Source organism: Chelonus insularis, unplaced genomic scaffold (genome assembly GCF_013357705.1).
Source record: "Chelonus insularis isolate UGA/USDA-ARS -01 unplaced genomic scaffold, ASM1335770v1 scaffold_229_pilon, whole genome shotgun sequence".
Classification (NCBI taxonomy): domain Eukaryota; kingdom Metazoa; phylum Arthropoda; class Insecta; order Hymenoptera; family Braconidae; genus Chelonus; species Chelonus insularis.
In genome coordinates this window covers 297,929-320,925 of record NW_023276790.1, presented here as the reverse complement: position 1 = coordinate 320,925, position 22,997 = coordinate 297,929, and the positions used below count along the sequence as shown (strand labels likewise).

The following is a 22,997-nucleotide window of genomic DNA, read 5'->3' as shown; positions in this document are numbered from 1 at the left end:
TATGACATTCTTAATATTTTAAACCTGTGCTACATAACCTTTTTGTCAATACAAACTATAATCTCAATAGTGTATACTAACATGATCATAGTGGAGGAACATATTGATGTGCAAAAAATATTGTATAGAATATATCATGTCTTATAAATTATTTTAAATAATAACTACAATTTTAAGTGGCTAAATTGTAGTTTCAATCAATTATCGGATTGCTTGCAATCATGTTCTGCGTACGACAATGTCGATATCATTGCTGTGACCGACATATAAGAATATATTCTCACAGAAAAAAATATTGTACTTTAAATAATAATCTATGATGTCTATTATACGTATGTTGCTATTCATGTATTTCGTATAGACAATAACACATAACTCCGATGACAATAAGCATGATAATAACATCGACTCAATCATTTCTAATGTAAGAAATATTATTTAAAATATGTAATAAATAATAATTACAATAGTTAATAGCGACCTACTGCAATTATTTTTTTGGTATATGATATTTCTTCATAAATTTTTCAACTGCTCTATCTTATCTATATTACTCTCAATCCTATTATTAAATTATAAATGTATTATACATATATATTTATTATATATTAATGTATGAATTTAATATCTCATTACTAAATATAAATAAATACAAATAGATGGACTGGTATCAGCAAGCAATTACAAATATTTTTACACATTTTTCAATCCCAATTCACATGAAATATTTTTTATTTTTTGATTTATTTACTAAGTTTGCTTTGTTATTAATAAATTATCTATAACATATGTATTTTATCACAGATATATAATTTTTATAGATTCATTGACTGACCTTTGTTGAAAAGACTACATATGTAATTCAGTATTGAAGGAGCTGAACTAATTTGACCAACTTCAATCAAACTTAAAACACTTCTAACTGGCAAAGCTTGATTTGAATTTTCAGGGACCTGTTGTGCAGTCAAAGTGAGTGCAGTATTTACTTGACCAAGGAGAGTTGTGATTTGAATTTCCATAGAAATAACAATAGGTGTCTGAGGAGAGCACAATAGTGTTTGGAGTTCATTTTGGAGCATTGCTCGTACCTGAAGCAATAATGCTACGATTATACCACTTTGTCTATTAAGTTCAGGTATGTTTTCGAGTCGTTGTTGTTGTAATTCTTGTACAACTAAATTCATAAGTGGTTGTATTTCAGCTAGAAGAGCTGATAACCTTTCGTAGTCAGCTTGTGGAAGATTGAATGAAGGTAAAGAAGAAGCTGGATTATTACTGATAACTACGTTTGGAGCAGGATTATTTGATCCACCTCCTCCAGTGGTCTGCTGTACTGGTTTATTGTTTCCAAATATATTTGGAATTGGAAGGTTTGACACGCCGCCTCCTCCACTGATCAATCCTATTGGATTATTATTATTTCCAAAAAAATTGGGTATTGGAATATTTGATGCAGCTTCATTGAGAATATTTGCAGGGCTATTCTTTCCAAGTAGATTTGGAATATTTAGTCCACCATTGCTATTAACTAGTTGTGAAGTTGTTGAATACCAAGAAATGCTCTAAAATTAATGAATTTTATTGCAAATTATTTGATAAGATTCAAAACTAATGATTTACTGAATAAAATTTTTAAATAAATCTTAAAGATTTGAAATATAAAATACTTACAATCAATGATAGGAGGAATAGCAACTTGTTCATGATTGTTTTACGTATGAGAATAGTTTAAGAGTATTTTTACTAGTATTTATATCTTAATAGCTATCTTAAATGAGAAAAGTTAAATCCTAGTTTAATGTACCGACAAATCGTCAAAGTTTAAATATTTGCCCAGAAAAAGCGATAAGTAAATACATATTCTCTTGTTCCAATTTTCTGAGATAAACTTAAAAGCAAATCCGTTAATAAATTAATATGTAGGAAGAATAAATAGCATGTAGTGGGTATTTATAATAACAATTAATCTCTGTACTTATGTAAATGTCAAGATAAAATTCTAAGAACATGAAATTTCATATTTTCTCTAGAAAATAATGTCAACTCCTACTCATTTATCAAGATAAAATTAGTGGCGTCGAAGCTAGAGTAATTATTTTATTATATGATTTACTATGATATCATCGATGAGATAACATTTCAAGAAGAAAAGACAAATAAGTTGAGATTCATATTAGTATATTATTAAGCAGTTAATTAATTAATTTACAATAAAATATTTATGTATTATATACAATCAATTTACATCATTATATTATAATTTATGTTTAGCAAATTTCCCGTAAAAGATTAATTGCAAAAAAATACTAAAATATTCCACCAACACTGCGATGGTAATTAAGCTGTGCATGTTGACTATAATCATAACTTTGGTCATAGCCCCATTCAGTGACTGTAGGATTAGTAGCTCCTGGTACTTGACTTCCCAGACTCGCATGACTGGGTCCATGATGATTGGAATGACTGGCCGAGTAATCACTACTTTGAAAGTGGTTGAATTGCCCCCACCCTAATTGCGTTCTTGACCAGTCTGAGTTACCTAATAAATTATTAAAATATGTTATTGCCATTCTGTTCATCATTATTTACACTGAGAAAAAAGCTTGATGCAAAAAAAAGTTGAAATATGATGATGTAAAAATGGTGAATGCAACGGTCATGCCATGGTTGGTTTTCATCAGTAAATTTTTTTTAATCAGTTTCACAATAATTATATTTAAATAAAAAATATTAATCTAAAGTTCTTTGAGTAGCTTTCCCATTAAATAAACTTGGAAGTTTATTATTTATTACTTTCTTTTGTTAAACATAACTGAACGAAGCAATGTAATTTATTCTAAAACTATACAACTGACTTTACTCAAAGCTTGAATACCGACCACACATCACCATCTATCATCATTATTTGAATACGTAACAGATTCAACGGTGCTTCTTTGCTATTAGTAGTATTTTTTTCTCAGTATAGTAATTTTCATAAACAAAATTACTAGTTTACTCACCAGTATTATGCGAGAGAGATGTTGGAGCTGCGTGTGCCGTAGGAGGTTGAATAGTAGGCACTTGGCCAATTTGCATAGTATTATTAGGCCCTGAAAGACTAGTGAGTGATCCTGGAATAGCAACGGAATGCCCTTGAAGTGATACACTAGTACTCATAGTGGTTGTTGGTACTTGAGCCATAGTACTAGGCATTTGACCAAGTGAACTAACTGCCTGATGAACAGTTGTATGTGCTTGATGTAGAGGCGTAGATACACTTGGTGGTGGATGAAGCCCAGGAGAAACTTGAGATATTCCTGAAGACATTTGTGGTAATTGGCCGAGTTCGTGGGACGGAGTATATTGGCAAGGTGTCAGCGGCAGATTAGGAACTGAGTGGGCGATGCTTCCTGCGTGTTTACGAAGCCGAGCTCTGCGGTTGCTAAACCAAACCTATAATCCAAATAAGCAGGAATGTAAACCATATGGTTCTAATATATATTTATTTTCTTATAGATTTGATGGAGTAATAAGCTTAGAGGGAATATATTACCTGGATCCTTGCTTCTGTTAATCCAGTTCTCTGAGCAAGCTCTTCTCTAGCATAAACATCAGGATATTGAGCTCGTTGAAATGCTGCTTCTAATTGTTCCAATTGTGCAGAAGTAAATGTTGTTCTGCTACGACGTTGCTTTCTTTTCAATGGGATACCTGGCTCACTTTCTGTGTCTGAGTCATCACAACGACCTAAAACAATATAAGAATTGGACCATTATTGTATTGGGCAAATATAAAAAATAAATATTTGAACAACTTAACTTGAAAGAAAGCAGAAATAATCAGTGTAGCTAAAATAACATCAATTGTTGAATTTGAAATGAATCCAACGTTAAAATTATTATTGATGAAATAATATTGAGGGCATTATTGAACCTAGATTAAGAAAAATTTTCTAAAATATTCAATAGATATCATTTATCTGATTTTTCATTAATAATAATCATCAAAATATTTAAGTAATAGAAATAGAATTGAATATTAATGTAATTTTCAGTTTAATTCAATCTCTCTGAATGATTCTTAATCTAATAATGTGAATGAATCTTCTGAAAGTGGTACACAAAATTAAATGTGTAAATTTTCTTTCGATCATTAATAACAATGATGGTCCTCCTGTAACAAGCATCGATGACCACCCAAACATTTCTATATTAGTGTATTTATTTTCTCTGTATCATTTATTATCTTCAATACAGCTTGTATGTCTGCATTGAAGTGGAAGAAAAACATGAATTGACATGTGATTAAAAGAATTCCTTCAACTATAAAATGATTCATACTGAATCATATAATTATAGCTTCTTAATTGAAAACTGCCTTCAAGAAAAGATAAGTTATTTTAAAAATGATATCACTTCCATCAAGAATGAAAATGATACTTTTCACTACATCAGCTTCAGAATAAAACTGTTTATCAGTAAATAATATCGTTGTTCTATGGAGTTCATTTTTCAGTGCGTGAAAGTCTGTTGAATTTTATCATAAAGTTTGAACGAGTCTTAACTTAGTTTTTCATACTTCTTGCATGCATTCATAACGAAATGGTCCGAGTATACATGCGTCACGCTCTTTGAAGGCATTCATAAAATGTTGTCGTAAAAGACTTCCCTCGTCTTGTGTAATGTACGCCATTTTGTCAGTGGAAATAAGTCTTGAATAATTATTTTACTCCAGTTTTACGTTCAGTTTATTTGCTTTGCCATGTGGAAACTCTTATTGTGAGTAGTACTTCAAGGAGTTGGAAATGAAAATATTTTTTATGCTTATTTAATCATCGTTGAGCATATTATGAATTTATACTAGTGATGTTCACTTATGTGCAAACTGAATTGTATTGAATAAGACTAAATAAGAGAAATAAATAAAGCAAATACTAAAGTATCAATTCACAAACAATTTTGCTAAGTCGATTTTTCATTCCATTGTCATTTTAAATCCATTTTTCCCTTTTTTTTCTCCTTTTGATTCTTTTATAATTTAATCTAGCTCTCATATATTCCCATTGGAATTATTTTGATCCCCAGAGTGTGCATTGAGAGACTTTTAAAAGGTCTCGTGCGATATTCTTTCCTTTCTATACGAGAGAAAATTAAATCTCATGCTTGATAGCGTGCGATACAATCGCTCATCTTTTGGTCAATTGAAAATACCGAGTAGGATTTTTCAACAAGATGATCGTCCAGTTTTCAGTTGTAAGTTTGTTATGATATTCGATGGACAAACGCTTCAATCTTCCACTCTGTCGATCGTACTTTAGATCTTATTTTGACATCGATCCATTCACTCAGGTACTCGTCTTTAGATCTATATGGTTAAGAATGACGATGGAATTATTTCGTGGCGAATAAATAAACAGTTTAATCCTATTTTAATTCTATAGCAGAAAACTGCTTTTTGTACATTGCCGGAGAATTTCTGAGCCTCATCAGATTCCAATTGAAACATTTTATTTCAATCCAGATAAATATTTCAATATTTTCTTTTCGATTAAAATTATAATCAAGTGAATTTTATTATAAAATATTCAGAACACCAATCTTCTGGATTAAATGGTAATGAATGAAGAAAAAATTTTTAAGTCTTTTATCTTGCAACATCTAGGCCATCAAGTGTTGATTCAATTTATCTAGTGTATTATGAGCTTATAAACATTGTAGTCTAGACTTCAAATAAAATTATATGTATAAATAAAAGATTGTTTATTTATTACAGGAAGTCATCTTTTATTCCAACTTTCAACAAAGCAAACCATGACTAAAATGTAAGAAACCAGACACCCGGTGAAATTGGATTTGATGAAGAATAAATAGAAGTTTGACGACCAAGAAAATTTTCTGCAAAGATACTTTTAATCACAAATGTAAAATGTGTTGAAAAATTCACTTGTGTCTACCGCTGTCAATAAATCGTTTTGTTAGAGGCGTGAGAAAAATATTTTGCGGTATTACAAAGTTGACTCTTCATTGCGTTGTTGTACAATTGTATCCACGGGAAGTCGATGGTGTTTGGACACTGACCGGCAGGAAATCAAAAGAATCTAGGGGAGATAAAAGGTGTCGATGTTTTCGTCGCTCACAGTACGACCTGTAGTAACGCAAAGATGGAAAGAAAATAGTGCACCTCACTATGTATCTTAAATAGAGGTAAGGTAAGAGACACCAGGAAAAACACAATGACAATAAAAGGTACCGCTTGTTTGATGTGTAGGTTTTACAGTGACAATGCACCTATAGTGAACATAACCTTGCGGCTTGTATCATTCAATGTAATAGAAGGGAAATAGACATGATGAAAGAGAAAAATGAAAAAGAAGAGGAAGAAAAAACGGAATTGGAGTGCACAAATATTCCCAGCGGCATCTTTTGAAAATTCGTTTGACTATGTATCGCTTTTGAACACATCACATTTGTCAAAAAGTCACTAGAATCGGTCCGTCCACTATTACCCATTTTGAGTGGGAGGAATAATAAATTTTGATTGAACAAGAGCGAAGGAAATGCATCTACACTGTTAAGTTATACAATTCTTTCGTTTATTTACTTTTTTCTTTAAGATTATCTGTCATACAATGGTGGGAAACCTGATTAAATTTGTAAAGAAGGAAAATTTTGGTCGAAACATAAAAAATGTTCAACATATGTAACATAAAACTGGCTCATTGATCAAGGTTCATAAAATTAATTTATGTTTGGTCTAATAAATTAAAACTTGATTGTATAACAGCTTTGCTAGCTGACAGATTGGTAAATGTTTCAAATAATTTATTGACTAATTCAATAAATAAATGAATAAGTATGTTGATTAAACAATTATCAACGCTGTAATTAGAATTAAATCAGCTTAAAGACCAATAATTGGTAAGTAGAATTCAGTTATTGTTTAAATTGATAATAGCTTTAATAAATTGTCTAGATAGCTTTGGATATTTAATATAAATCAATTTAATTTTCAGCAATTTAATAAAGAAGCTCTCTTATGAAGCATCTAATCATTGAGGTAAATTATTATCATATTAAAAAATAAGATAAATAATATTTTATTGAAAACAGTAATTATTTTTGAAATCAATTAATTTTTCAGAATTCTTTTAATACAATTATTGAGGAATAAAAATAAAAAATCTGGGTAAAAAATGATGATGAGTTTAAAAATAGAGATTGAAATTAAAGCAACGTCATAAATATGAAATAAATTAAAAAGACTATACACCTATTACGTAAAGGACAAAATGTTGGTACTGCGTGAAATTCGACAGGTGTACTCGTCGTGTTTTATTATATCATTTGGGCGTGCGTTGTGAAATATTGCCAAACATAGATTTTAGTCGGCTCTACTCGGGTTAAGTGAGAAAAGAAAAGGTAAAAAAGAGGAAAAGAAAAGGCTTCTATAAGAGGTGACAAGAATTTAAAAGAGCCGACAGGTATTATTCGAAAGATGCAACTTGTCCGACTCACTATTCTTCTTATTCTTCTGATTGTCGTTGTACGATGTAACCAGTCTTACTGTCAAAGGTACCGACAAATATATAAACGCCCAAAAAATGCTCTATACAACTTGTTGCTGTTGACTTTACCCCTAAGAGAGATCGACGTTTAACTTTAGCTTAACGTTATCTTTACTCGAATTTGTCATAATCGAGCTAAGAAAGAAGACTAGTTTTTACTTTCATTCCTCGACTTTTAATTTATGTTAATCTTTCGTCAGATGTCGAGAATTTTAACGTTTCATAACAAAACATGTCATAAAGATTAAGTAAAGGATTTTTTTTATCTCTACATCATGATCTTTGATCAGTATTTTTTATTGTATAACTTACTATGTCAAAAATTAATTTCCAATTAATTGACCAGCTATATAATATTTATCTTTGACTCTATGCCAAGTTATGTGATATTTCAAATGAAGAAAACTAGAAGACTCTTCAATTCAGTTATTTTCATCATGTTTTCAAATATCAATTTGTCATTTTTAAAAAATGGTAAACGATATTGTAATAGACATATAACTTGATTAAAAAATTATTAAATGATCATAGAAAGTTGTTTATCTATTTAAAAGACAAAATATTGATTGTTAAAATTTGTGAATTTTAACAATCTTTGCTTTTATTCAAATTATTGCTATTAAATAATTAAGAAATACAATAATTCAATAGAATTCTTGTCAAATTGATAAAAATATTCAACATAGATATTTATTAAAATTCATTTCTGATCGAAAAAAGAATTTTATCTTAATTTTCTAGAGTATTTCATGATGATTTCAGAGAAATTGCTTATGATCTAATAGATAATGCATGTTTAATTATGAATATTTACGTGACTGATTCTTTGTAAGTCTTCAGACAAAAGTTATTTATTTTAAATAAATAATTTATAAAAAATTATTAAGTCACAAATAATTGTTAGGTATTTATTGAATTGAATGTTTTTTCCAAAAAAAAACTTGAAGCAACAGTTGTAATAAGAATTAATTAATTTCTATGTTGATGAAGACTCTGAAGTCTTGAGAACAAGAGAGAAGCAAAGAAAGAAGAAAAAAAAATTAAAGACTTTCGGCATTTCTTCAGGGCACTTTTAGCTCTGACATATTCGACCCTCGCGGATCCTCTTACTTTGCACATGAGAAGAAGTGCGAGCATAAAAAAAGAAAGTAAGTAGTTGAGGGTGTGATCGTTTAAAAGCCATATGTTGGAGTTGTAATGAGAGAGAACTTTCTGCTAACTCCTTCCCTTTTCACATGAAGGGCGGCACTCGATGAAATGCTTTATAGATTATTTTCTCACCTTTAAATTCATTCGTGATTTTATACTCTGATGATAAATATCATTTCAACATCTTCATTTAACACAAGTTAATATTAAATACACTTTAAATAACCAAATCAAGACATTATTCTTGGTGTTCTATGCTAAAGAACCTGATGAAAAGACTATCCGAATAGGACTAAACTGCGTAAAAACATGCGTGTAATCAATTATATTTCTTACATATGATACAGAAAAGAAAGCAAACATTTTTTCTCTGTTCCATGTGTGACTCTTTGGTATAAAAATGTGCCAGTCACTATGGACTGTAGAGTGATGACGTTGAAGAAGAGAAAATATCAATTATCATCACCCAATTTAAGCTTATTGATAGGGTGAAGTCGAAATATTAATTGCTTGAGAAGCTATTTTTGGAGCAAAGTGAATTGTTCAGAGGTAAATTCTTCAAATGAACTTTTGCATCATGATGAATTGGACAATATTTACATTCAGATTCTAAAGAATAAATTAGAGCATAGAAATAATATACAAAAATTCAATCAATTATTTTTTCGACAGCTTTCTAGAAGGGATAATAATCACCTATACTACTGAAATTGTTTAAGAAACATTAAGCTGATTCATGAATTTTTCTCTCAATTCGTGACACAGCTTCCAAGTGTCTACAAGCGTATCATCTAGACGATTTGCAGCTAATGCACCATCAACTCCAAAAGCAAGATGTTGGGCAAAAACGAAATAATTGAAAAATCAATGTAATCCGATTAGTGCTAATAAATAACAAATCAGTAATAATGGAGATAGCTACCATCTGCTGTTAAATGCTGATTTGAAAAAACTTGTAGAGACTAAATTGTGTGAAATGAATTTTAAAATCATGAATTCTAATATTAAATGAACAAAACAAGGCAATTTCTAAGTCGATCCACGTTCGAGTGAGCACACATACATCTCACTTGATAGCTACCGGGTAGGTCTTGTAGTGTGTATCCTCCCGAATTACGGAAATCTGGATTGTCACCCAAGAAATCCCTAGTAAATGTTCTCCTCCTTCCTCTTTGGCCTTTCCCCGTGTCGAATTGCGCTTTGAGTTGAGAAGTTGGAAAGGAGCCGCTCAGTTATAAATCTAGCCTCTGGTTCCTTCATCTCTGTTCTTTTTCACTCTCTCCTTCGTCCTCCGTACCCATGGACCTGACTCTTGGGGGTCCACATGAGCGTGTGAGGTCTCCTAAATGGTAACAAATGCTAGGGAAACTACGAGTCATGACAATAGATCTTCTGTGTCGGCTTCGGTTCATGTTGAAGATTGCTGGTGAGTTCCTGTCAACGCCCGGTGAGATCCAATGGACACCAGTTCTTTCATTCTTACCACCAAAAGTCAACGTCAACTTACCATCAGGATCAATAGCTTTACACAATCCATAAAACGAAAAGAATAAGAGCATGATGTAGAGCACTCATCTTACAATCAAATAAATGTCGTTTGACCTGTACGTGAGACTTGTGTGGACTACAGCCTCTTCATGACTGCTTTGGTGGTCTTTTAGCTTTTTAATTTCTTTTCAAGTCGTCAAAGTCAACTTCTACAGCAGGTAAATTTGGTAAATGCAATTGTAAATACACTTCATCGTTGGTGTTATTTTTTTTCCCTGAGCTTTGTATGCTGGGAAAGGTTCTTCAATTGGAACCACTTCAGAGTTGATAGAGGATAGCTTTTCATCTAGAGTTTTCTTCCCACCAGACATAGCGATACATTAAATATTTATAAACAATATACTTCTAATTTCTTGGTAGTTTAAAAAATCAAACTTATTATTGAATATCTGAGAATAATTTTTTTACCAATTGTTTGATGATAAAGTCTTGTAATAAAATATATTTTGATAGCAAAATTACTTTTTGCATGTTTTATATTAAATAACAGCATTAAATAACTCAAGCAAAACAAATGTCGATACTTAAAAACGATATGGTTTTTTTAAAGTGATAAATTTTCTTTTTGTAAAACAGCTGATGATATCTAAATAAAATTACTAGTCTGACTAACACACCAGGTTGGATAATTCGACACGTTTACGACGTGATAAGCGAAACTTCTCCGCCTTATTTCTATCTACCTTACCTATGGTAATCTTCCCTGAAATTTTCCACTAAATTCTTTTAATTAAGCTTTGAAAATACCACACAAAAACATTCTGATTTCATTCCAAAAAATCTTTCATCTATTAATTTTCATGATTGATAACTATTACCATTAAAATACCATTTTTTATCCAAATTAAATTTCATCATTGCAGTTGATGTCTCTCAAATTAAACATATCAATTATTGTAGAATTCTTTTAATCATCAAATGCTATCTATTAAATAGCATAATCATCCGGTAATGCAGGAATAAACCTCTAATGATCTTAATTCAGTAGTCTCTAAAAAATCCAAATCATTGAGCATGAAAATTGATTCATCATTTCATTCAAGTTTTCATTGTCCTTTCTAACGATCCATGATCTTTTCTAGTGGTACAATAACATCTTTGACGATCGATGCAATCACATGACTCTGATGATGGCTGAGCTCTTTTTCACATGCAGAGGAGGCCTGGAGAGACGTGGCGCGAGGGAAGTTGAGATGGATATACATATTATAAGTGCAAGCCGAAAGCCAGGCGAGTGTATAAGGGAGTATAAAAAGGTGGGTGAAGGTAAGGGGGGTGGGCAGGACCCATTAGGCTAATCCCTCGTCGGCGGTCGAAGCCAAAGGAATGGAATAAGAAAGCCACAGGCTACGTGTCATTCCTGCTCGACCGCCGACACCTATACCTAGCCGACACTTTTCTCTCCTTTTCTTTCTCTTTTTCTCTCTCGTATTCTCCTTGCATTCGTCCTTCTCACTACGTCGCTGAACCCACTCTCAGAGGTGCTCGCCTTTCTCATCATTTACGCCGATACCTTCTAGATATCATCATGGATGTATATACATTTATCCCTTTTTCTCCTTGGAATTCATGGAATCAACCCTACATCCAAAATGTCGGAAATGGTCTAAATATTTCTCATGCTTGTGAATGACATTTTTAAAATTTAATCATGTCAATCACTTCATCTTGATGATGATGGAGATGAGAATTTTCAGGTACATTGCACAAGTTTATATTTAAAGTGATTGTTTTCAAATGGAAATTTACAAAAATAATCTGCCATTTTTTTAGCATCATGATTTTTATAATTTTTGAATAAATTTGTTGAATAAAAATAGGTATGTTGAAGTTAGTTAATTATTAATGTGGCCAAAATAGTGATAAAAATATTTAATTAAAATGAATAAGAAAAATTTGTAAGATGAATCCTAGGATTAATTGTTGTAAATTCCAATGATTATTCATTCCTTTCAGCACAAAATTTCTCAGCAATATTTTCCAAAAAGACCAACAATGTCCTTCATAGGAATTTCTTAAAAATGCCATATTTCATAAAAAAAAAATAACTCAGGCAACAATGAATTTGATAAAAATTTCAAAAGAATTTAAATTCGATAATATTGATTTGGACATTATGAAAGTAGTTGGGCTCTTGATAAAATATTTATGAATGAGCACCGCTGTCGACGTGTGGCAGGCGGTTCGTTTGATCTCCGCGGGACTCTCGCGAGGCCCCTCACGGTCCTCTTACGTCTTTCCTCTCGTCCACTATGGTGAGGTCTCTTGAGTCCCGCTTAGCTCTCCAGTTCTTCAAGTTCTCTCGGACTCTTTCTTCACATTCTTGTTGCAGTCCACACACTGCTATCTGTATTTCTTTCATCTTTCTCGCTCTCTCTCTCTCTATCTTTGAAGCATCAACTCTTGTCTACTCTTTAGATTCTTCTTTAGAATCCGATATGCTCTACAAGATTCCGCCACACCTTCTGATGACTTCCAAAAACATTCCTCGATCCTGTCGACTGTCCACTTCAGTAGAGGCTTTAATGTCTCTCAGTCTTAATGACTTTTTATCTTCTTCAAGATATGATGATATTCAGCAGAAGAATATCATGTTAGATAATAAATTAGGACTTTCTCTTGATTATTATTCAACTTATCTATTATTTAATTATTACTAGCAATTAAATCATTAAAATATGTCGCAATTAACGCCAATAAATTTTTTTTTTCAGGCATTTTGTCTGATTTAAATTGAGCAAAGGAGATAAAAAATAAACTCTAGATACAGAAGAAAAAGGATAATGCTACGGCCTGTAAGATATTGACACTCCTGTAATCCGTTTGTCGGACGTGTGGGCAACCGGACTAATCCCAGCTCACGCCCACCGAAGATTAAATTCTGCCGTGTCTTTTGCCGACTATTTTCTCGTTTCTTTTGATGCTTGTATCGTGTGTATATCCTCTACCCAAAACACGACCACGCATGTTAAATGCATGGCTGAGTAATCACGTCAAACTCTCTAGACATTTTCATATTTTCCTTTCTTTTTTTTTGTTTCTTTTCTGATACTTTATTTATTTTTTTCAATTAAAATTATTTAATAATAATCATCGTGGTGATGATGATAAAATAATCATGAAGATAAAGTTTATTTTGTATGCATGTATGTTCTGGTTAATTGACTTGTGTATATAAAGAGATTGAAGAAGGAGGCAATTGATGTAATATAAATGAAATAAATTCTTTTCTGATGTGAGAATTTGTTTAGATTGAAATTGATTTGACTTATCACTACAGTGTATCTTATCGCTGTTTAATTAATCAATTAATTGATTAATTATAATTATATAATTATAAAAATAAATATAAATAACAATAAAATAATTAATTAGTTAATTAATAATTACTGTTGATTAAAGCAAAGAAAAGTGAATTAATTTTTTTATTCTTTCCCAACTATTCATTTTCAATTTTTAATTTACACCAAAAATGTCTTCAATGTTTAATTAATTTATGCCAGATTAATTGGTTTAAAAATTCTCCAATAATATCAAAAATTAGATAATATATTCAGTAACATATTCAATCACTTAAATCGGAAAACATCAACTATGAAGTTGTTATTGATGCTCTTCAATAAAGTGATGATATACAATGATAGATAACTGCTTTCATTTCTTTCAGATTAGTTATATCAACACAAATAAATTATTAAATGAAAAATCACTATAGATTAATCAAATTTATATCATCTGCAAATAAAAATCATTCATTGTCTCTAAACTTTGAATAAATAAAATAAAATACTTTAATTGTTTTATTCATTTGGGCCAGGATACAAAATAGTGACGTTTAATTTCAATTAGACATCATATTCCATAAAATAATTATGATTGTTAAAATTATTTAATTTAAAAAAAAAAAAATTATGAATATTTGTTAATGTGAGTCTCTTGGTTATAATAATTATGAGAATAAAGAATAAACTATGATATTAAATAGAACACTTACCACCACCCAGGATGCCATCGATAGTGTAATCCTTCTTGGAGTCATCTCCAGGTCTGCTTCCTCCACGCAAAAGTCGACTAATGGAGCTGACACTTGGTGGATCCGAGAAGCCTTCCTGCACAAAAGTCGGCAAGTGTTGTTGAAAATCGTTTGATGAATCGACAATCATTATTTCTCATCACCTCATACCTCATATACATAACTCCAAAACCAACAAATATTTTTCATAGAATATATTATTATTACTATTTCTTCGAAGACTAATTCAATCATTTTGAACGTTTGAAAAATATTAATTTTTTAATTAGCTAAATTTATGAAGCGTTAAAGTGTTTTATTTACGAGATGTAATAATTGAAGGTTGTGATGGTGATTGCTCTTGTTATGAAAGTAAAATACGAAATCGGCATTAGGATCACAGATGAAGGATGAAAGCATGAAATAAAATAAAAATGATGATGAAAAGGAAAAATATTGTAAGAAAGCGAAGAGAGAGGATCAGGAGAGCATCAGAATGTAGATATCGAGATGGAAGATGCGATCGTTTATCTCCAACATATCTTCGATCATGATATCTCAGAAACAATAACGATATCCTGAGAGAGACCTCGAAGATCCGATGGCTAGAGTGTATACAGGGCGATGACAGGGAAAGAGAGATGGAGAAAAGAGCCTCGAGGGCTACGCGGGCTCCAGGAACGCCTCCTTACAGCATTAAATGCCGTATTAATGCCGACCACGGTCGCTGCCTTTCCTCTCTTTTTCTCTCTTACTTAAAAACTCTTCAACTGCCTTAGCCTCCTCCTTTTGCAACGGCGTATACGTGTTTTCGGTGAACGGCTGCGGCTTTTTTTTTCTCTCAATGCAATTTATCTCTTTATCAACGGATCGAACGATTTCAGTCCGCAGAAAAAAGCATGTTAAAAAATATAATACACTAATGCTCGTCAGTTTTTTTTATTAATTGAATCTTAATGGACCTCATTTGATTTCACTTATTGTTTTTTCGCTTGTTTTATAAGTTCCGCGTTGATTATTATTTAATGATGGGATATTAAAAATTTATATTGAGGCTAGTGGATGAGATATATTTGTTATGGGTGGGAAGTCATTCAGAGATATAGTGCCACTTTGGTTTGCTTTAATTGACTCATTGTTATGTTTTAGTTAATTCATTAATTTAATTTTAAAAAATGTTAGAGAAAATTGTTGAATATTTTATTCTATTTCCTTTGTAAAAGTAACTCATTCTTGATCCAATATTGGATAAGACTGACACAGTGTTGAATCAAGAATGGACTAGCTTGTTTGCTATTAGGGTTCTGAAGAGGAACAAATTCTATTTTGAATAAAATTGAAAATCTTGAGAAATTTTAATTATTTTGTTTGCATGAAAAATATTTTTTAAGGAAAAGTGACCACATTAGTTTGGGTAATTATTATCGATGATGTAGTTGTGAGAAAAAAAAATCTCTGTTGTAAATATTATGAAATCATAATAAAAATAATTAAACATATTATGATGGAGTTTATTACCAGCTACAGAGTCAAAATTGTTTAAATAAAAATTTCTATAAATCTGCAAGTAAACTGAAGATGAGAAATGAGGCACAAATTGACCAACTTGAGTAAGAATAAAATTACTAATCATATCACATTGATTAACATTGTCTCGATTTTAAAACACTTAAAAACGTTTTAAAATCGAGACAATGTTAATCGAATGGGTGACGTCATATTAAAACACTAAAATTTACAGTGATTGGAGTAATTTTTATGTTTTTTTTTTGAAATATATAAGAACATGTATGAAATATATGTATATTAGGTTGTCCAAATATAAATCCACCATCTCGATCAATCTTTCAAGAAATTTTAAAAATGACTTGGAAATATCTACACAAGCAAGTGTGCAATCGTTGGCAGTAAATCGTGGATAACAATATCGAATATATTAGTAAGACATAATTATCACTTTGAATTAGATAAAAAAAATATTCTTTTAAATGGCGGATTTATATTTGGACAAACTAACATCAACATATTCTAGTGGAAAGCAAAACTGGACCATTTCTGGGCCAGCTTACAATTTTATTTATTATTATTACTAATTAAGTAATGATGAGCCAAAAATAAAGCAACTTTCATCCCCAAAATGATTTTAATTTTTACCCAACGATAGTTTTCAAAGTGAATTTCATTTTAAAAAAAATGCTCCATACTATAACACTTTTTATCAAAATTCAAAGTGAAAGCTCATATCATTTTTGATCCTTGGTAACTGAAACTAAACCCTTAAAGTGTTGGCAATGTTAAACATCATAAACAAACTATGGCAATTTTGTAGTCGACTTTTAAATGCTTTTTGTCATTTACCAAAATGCTATAGTTTTTTTTATGATGTTCAACTTTGTAAACACTTAGGTATTTAATTATTAATCACTTTAAGTGATTTATCACTAAATACTTGAATTTTTCCAGATAAGCAGTGGTAACATTGATTAATTTACTATCAGAGATAGTTGGTGCCACTAGTATCTACTCTATTACTCAAAATGAAGTCAGCTGAATAAATTACAGCTTCAGTTACAGCAATTTGTACCTGTATTTAATCAATACCAAAGCACTTGAAAGTCATTCACTCATGACCTCCAAGACTGCGATTAATTCTCAAAATAAACTTAGTGTATGTTTCTCGAGTCACTTAGTATGTGCAATGGAGAACGTGTTTGAATAGTTGGAAATAAAAAAAAAAGAGCTAAAAAATATGGGTGGAGGAGAAAATGAAATAACTGAGTTAGGAAGTGTGGAGACAGCAGAGAGCATAATATCGAGATCCTGTAAGACGTACGCCAATGAAGAGTAGGTGTAGGCGGCGGATAGGATCGTATTAGAGGACACGCGAGTTGCTTCAGGCTTCACGTACCTCAACTCACTTCGTACCCGCCTTGTGCGCAATATTAAAAAGCTCCATTCAGTGTGATCGCAAGGAAAGATATATAAGTGCCCGCCTATACCCAAGGATCTTCCCGCTTGAAAGAGAAAGAAAGACAGACTCGAACGTGCTGGGGTCAATCGCTAGCCGGAAGATATTATTGAAAATTTATCCTGTCGAGACTCAACACCTTCATTACGTCTTATTATTTTATTTATTCATCGTTGGGGATATTGCATTTTCATCACCATTTGTTTTAAAGTGTGAATTAAATGGAAACAAACACATGGATGAGATCAGTTAAGATCAAGTTGGTTTGATAAAAATTTTATTATCAGAATAAAGATTGGAGGAAGTTGATAGAAACAAAGCCATCATTTTTGGTTTTAAAATTAAAATAGGGTAAATATCCTAACTAGCAACACATTACTCTCTAAAAAGGAATCAGCGAATATTTAATGTTTGCAGTGATAATGTTAGCACTAATTCAAACAGGGAAAATCAGTGAATACTCTCTTAAACTGAATCAGTGAAAACTAACACTGGATGCCAGTGCCAATCCTATCACTGAAAGAATCAGTCATTAGATTGGCACTGGATATCAGTGAATACTCACTGATTCGCAGTAATTTTCACTGATTTATTTTCAGAGAGTAAAAATCCCATTAGTGATACAAATAAAAATTAAAGACAATTGTTATGAAATATTATGACTTATTTGTGATATTGCTTATTTTGTTAAAGCTTGAAAATTTGGAATAAAAATAGTTTAAAAGATAAATGCATCGATTATTGGCACTTCCATTTTGCATGTTTAATTATTATTATTTTCAAACTACACAATAAATTACAGTCGAACGGCTCGAATTTTTAAGTCTTGGGGTAACTTCTTCTAAGAATAAAAGTTATGGGGTCCTCTGCTAATATATGGACTAAACTATTGTTTGTTAACATTTAATATTCATAAAGTAAAAATTACGGGGTTAAAAATTAGAAGAGTTCGATTATACTAGATTTTTGGAATTTGCTGTTACTTATTATTTATCAACAATTATTTGTAATAAAAATATATAACAATAATTAATCATTACTTTGACATTTTTTCCTTTGACAACTTTGACAAAATTGAATAAAAATTGTCTGTTTATAAAATTTTTTTGTAAAAAAACTACTAATTCTGTAAATAAAAAGAGAAGCGAGTCAATAATCAGGACATTTACCTCAACAATTCAAAATTGGGAAGAATATTTTTCTTTTATTCTAAGTAAATTTCGACTTTTTGATAAATTTGTTTTTTTTTTGAAGAAAATGCATGAGGAAGATTGTTTACCTTGATTAGTTTGTCCCGAATTTCCCAAGAAAAAATACCAGGATGTTCTCTCTTGAGTTCTTCGATTCTTCCCTCGACTTCGGGAGTGGCAACCCTCGGTTTGCTTCCTCCGATGACTCCTGGTCTAATGGATCCAGTCTCTTGATACCTGTTGAGTATTTTCGACACGCAGCCATGGGACACTCTTAATTGTCTTGAGATGACACAAGGTCTTATTCCTGTAGCTGCCATTTCTACTATTTTTAATCTTATGTGATTTGGCAGTGGTCGTCCATTGATAAATACACCACCCAACTGATTCATACGTCCTTGGCCTACATATCAAAATAACAAATCTCTTTGAATTTTTTCATTTCAATTGCAAATTTAAAATCTTATTATTTTTTTTTCTAGTTATAAAGGCTGATTAAATCAAGTATCATTCAAGGTTGATCAATGGAAATTAATATTTTGCAGCCTTACATTCTTATTGACTCATGATCTGTCTACCCTACTCTGCACCAAGAGGAGAAAAGCATAAAAATCACCCTGTACACCAGAAAACTGTCAATGTCAAAATTACTCCATAATTCAAAGCAAACTTGGGATACAATAAAAATAAAGGAAAAATTATAACATTGTGAATTTTATCTTTTTCTATTTCATAAATAATACTATTAATTACTCTGATTACTGGGTCTCATATTTATCAGTGTGAAATGCATTTTTTATACACAATTATATTGTAAAACTTTCGCAGTAACGCAGATCTAAAAGCAGAAAAGTACTGTTACATTTTCAACTGAATTCAGAATAATTCAGTGATGAGGCAAGATGAACCCCTTTAAGAAATAGTAATACGTTTATAAAATTTCGAGGTTTAAATTTGGAAATAAGCAAAAAAAGGTCCATAGCAAGATTTATATAAACTATTGAAAATCTTAAAGTAAAAATGACATCCTAGTTTTTCCTTAACAGTCATTTTTAGGGTGAAAATATCACAACAGATCTAAAACTTTCAGAATGTGTTATAATAACTCACATGAAATGTATTCAATATTAATTATATTTATAAATAAATGATAGAATTAAACACACTTTGAATTATGTAAAAAGTGACTACAAAATACAGTGGGTTCTTTATGGAGTTGTAATATTGAACATACTCAATGAAAATTAGTTTCATTCACACGGATTTACAGTGATTAATTTAAATTGATAAGAAGTTATTCCATATTAATGAAATTATATGTTTTTAGAGTAATTAAAAATAAATACACATGTGTAAAATTTAATATAATCAAATACACTTATTTTCTTAAATTCTATCAGCAACTTCACTGACTCCTAACTAGTTTTTCATTGCCTACTTGGTCATTAAGAAAATCAGTGGCCTATCACTGCAAATCCCAAGGTTTTATAAACATGTTAAAATAATACGCATAAAGTGTGTTCAATGTCAAATGCCCATAAACAAACTATACATGATTTGTAGACACTTTCAACACACTTCATAGTGTGCGAAAAATCTATAGTTTGTTTACGATATTTAACATTGAAGAGGCTTAGCGTGTTAAAAGTGCCTACAAAAATAACACACTTGGATTTGCAGTGATAATTGGCACTGAAGTCATTGATAGAATTTAAAAGAGTTAGCGATAAAGTATCAATTCATAAAAATTTAGCTAATTCTTCATGAATTGGTTGTATTCAGGATTCTCTTACTATTTTACTCCTTGTCTTGGATTAATTGTAAAAAATTTTGAAGACAATCTTTTTAAAAATAGTTAAAAGTTTTCATTCATTCATATATCATAATTTTTCGATTTTTTATAGCCAAAAATAGGGCGGACCCTACCTCCGAATAATTACCAAGTTTTCAAATGCTCTATGCTTAAAATGATATGGATGTGAATTCACACTTTACTGCTTATGTCTCATCAATTTTTTTTTGTTCTTTTTTTTTTAAACTAGTTAAATTCTTCAGTGTGCATTAATTAATTACTAATCCACTTTTGTACCAACTCCTAGTTAGTCACTAGATGATAAAAAAAAATATCTCGAACTAATTAAAAGGTAAGAAAAATATTAAATGATGTTCAAGAATGGACATATAGGCGGAAATAAATAGTAAATGAAACGATAAGGAATGTATAGGACTCTCAAAGGAAATAAACATAAAAAATGTAAGATGTAAACAGCGTAAAATTAGAGAAGTTATGCTTATGAATGGGCGTGTTTAGTCATTTCCAGGGTTAACGAGTATAAAGTCTGATCGTTAGTCGAATTAGCCACCCTTTCTACGTGACACTGCCACTGGTATCATCATGTCCCTCGTGCGCGTATACCGCAGCGCATAATTACTATGTTTACGTTTTGCAAAGACCTCCAACCATCCATATGAATTTACGTGGCTCTCAGAAGTATCTAATTACAGTAATCGACATTTTCAAAATGCTCCAAGTGGTCCTCATATACATATAAATACTCAGAATATTCCACCAAAGAGTCGATGCTACTTGATAACATGCCTCTCTGAATTTCATATTTTTGTATTAAACAATATTTCGCCGTTGGCGTTAATTTTATAGCTTATCACAGCTAATTCAATTGGTACGATAATTTTGTTAATAATATTTTTTGTGGTATGATATTTACTACAATCTACTTATGCTCTTGGATGAAAGTTGTAATTTATTTAACTTAACGTGATTACACTGAATGCTTTTAAAAATTTTTTTCAATTTAAATTCGACATGGTTAGGTAATTATTGCTCTTATTAATTAACACAAATCACTGTACATCGTAGTTTATAGTTTTGTGTACACAAACTACTTTAGATCAATTGATAAACTGTTTATACTCCATGGATTATGAAAATTATCTAATTGAACATTTTATGATTAAATGATGGTTCATTAACATTATTTATGTTGGTTAAATATAATACAATTATTTCAGGATAAATTATTTGATTGAATTAGATGACATGTTAGATAACAATTAGAATATTAAGTAAAGTAGACACATCATATGATGTTACAGTTTATTTTGCTTTTTAAAATATCATTGATAAATTCTTAGCTCTTTCTTCTAACTTATAATCAATTAATAATGATTTTAAATAAATTAGCAAAAGATATTTAAAATGTTTAAACACAGAAGAATAGTCAAATCTTTGCAATACCTATCATCATCTCTTGAAATGAAGTTGTGAAGATCATCAAAAATTGGAGCAAAGTAGTGAATATTCATTAATTCTAAAATTATCATGATACAACTATTTTAATTATTATATATTGTTAAATATTCTGCTATAATTTACAATATTTATAACTGTGAAACAGTCCTCGTTCACTGTTTCATTCTTGAAGAAGCAGGATTTTAAGATGAAGACTACTCCAAAACAAATCAAATTAAATCTCCAAGATTTATTGTGATAAAAACTGCACATTTGTTGTGCAGTAATTAAATATTTATAATATATTTTCAATCGATCATGATATCACTGCAAAATTTTTTATAAAAGAAATAAAAGTAATTGAATTGGTTCTATAGAAAATTTTGTGCTTCAAAATCCAATTTAACATGTAATCAATGATTATACTTTCAAATGTTCAATGAAATATTAATAAATGATAATAAATCCAACTATTTTATTTTTTTAGAATTCAGAGCTACTTTTTTTTGTTATTTAAAAAATTTTCCAACAAGTCTTCTTCATCGTTCCCTATGGAATTATTTCTTTTTTATAACGTGAAAATGATGTGGAGGGTTAATTTATTGTTTTATAAACTGTCCTTAAAGATTACTGTCATTGAAAAATATTTACTGTTATACATTTTTTTTCGATAAAATAAGAGGAACTAATATTTATGATAATTTTTCGACCGGTTTTATAAAAAAAATTTTAAATAAACTTGATGTTATGTTGCAAGTAAATTCAGGTCTGTAATCAAACCAAATCATAAGTGCTTTTTTAACATATTCATACATTGTAATTTTTGTACGTTTACAATGTAGCAATGTATATGAAAATAAGACTCATTTATGTAACTAAAACATAATCCACTTTCTCCATAATTTTTAAAATTAAAATGTAATTATAGTCTTTAATCTGTTTAAATTGGCCATTATCTTAATCAAATATTAAAAATAAAAAAAGTAAAAAGTTTTAATGATGAAATAAAGTGTTTATTATTTAATAATACCTTGAAAAGGATATCCTCCAAAAAGTGGTCTCATACTTCCAGTAATATCCATTCTTTGTATCAAAAAATAATTCCCAATAAACTCAAAAAACAATCACGAGAATATACATCAAAGACTTTATTTCAAAAAAAGATCAAATATCACATTCACTTTAGTCTTTTGTTCACAACAATAATATATCCTTGCTTCCTCCCACTTAATCTCTCCTTTTAACTCAACTCCTCTTCAACTTCTTTGTTTTCTTCTCAGTATTTTTTCCCTCACTTCTTTTTCATCATCATCTTGTACTTAGCTTCAAGAAGT

The 22,997-nt window shown here is 30.4% G+C and overlaps 2 protein-coding genes across 2 annotated transcripts; both read right to left on the bottom strand.

Annotated features, from left to right (window-relative positions):
* Nucleotides 1–14: 14 nt before the first annotated feature.
* Nucleotides 15–1,754, bottom strand: LOC118073156 (uncharacterized). Its single transcript, XM_035093479.1, has 2 exons — nt 1,672–1,754; nt 15–1,562 (listed from the first exon to the last, which is right to left on the bottom strand). Exons 1-2 carry the CDS (start codon nt 1,702–1,704, stop codon nt 816–818), a joined length of 780 nt encoding a protein of 259 aa, XP_034949370.1. The 5' UTR covers nt 1,705–1,754; the 3' UTR covers nt 15–815.
* Nucleotides 1,755–2,284: 530 nt separating this feature from the next.
* Nucleotides 2,285–22,745, bottom strand: gsb-n (gooseberry-neuro). Its single transcript, XM_035093424.1, has 6 exons — nt 22,694–22,745; nt 18,503–18,816; nt 14,238–14,352; nt 3,536–3,729; nt 3,003–3,435; nt 2,285–2,539 (listed from the first exon to the last, which is right to left on the bottom strand). The coding sequence occupies exons 1-6, from the start codon at nt 22,743–22,745 to the stop codon at nt 2,307–2,309; spliced, it is 1,341 nt and encodes a 446-aa protein (XP_034949315.1). The 3' UTR covers nt 2,285–2,306.
* Nucleotides 22,746–22,997: the final 252 nt, after the last annotated feature.

What these genes read in the sequence shown, in the direction of transcription:
- LOC118073156 (XM_035093479.1), bottom strand. Translation starts at nt 1,704, where the DNA reads ATGAACAAGTTGCTATTCCTCCTATCATTGATT. An exon ending in TATTCCTCCTATCATTGATT is followed by an intron (nt 1,563 to 1,671) that starts GTAAGTATTTTA and finishes CATTAATTTTAG; the next exon opens with AGCATTTCTTGGTATTCAAC.
- gsb-n (XM_035093424.1), bottom strand. Translation starts at nt 22,745, where the DNA reads ATGGATATTACTGGAAGTATGAGACCACTTTTTGGAGGATATCCTTTT. An exon ending in TGGAGGATATCCTTTTCAAG is followed by an intron (nt 18,817 to 22,693) that starts GTATTATTAAAT and finishes TTTGATATGTAG; the next exon opens with GCCAAGGACGTATGAATCAG. An exon ending in TTCGGGACAAACTAATCAAG is followed by an intron (nt 14,353 to 18,502) that starts GTAAACAATCTT and finishes ACTTTTGTGCAG; the next exon opens with GAAGGCTTCTCGGATCCACC.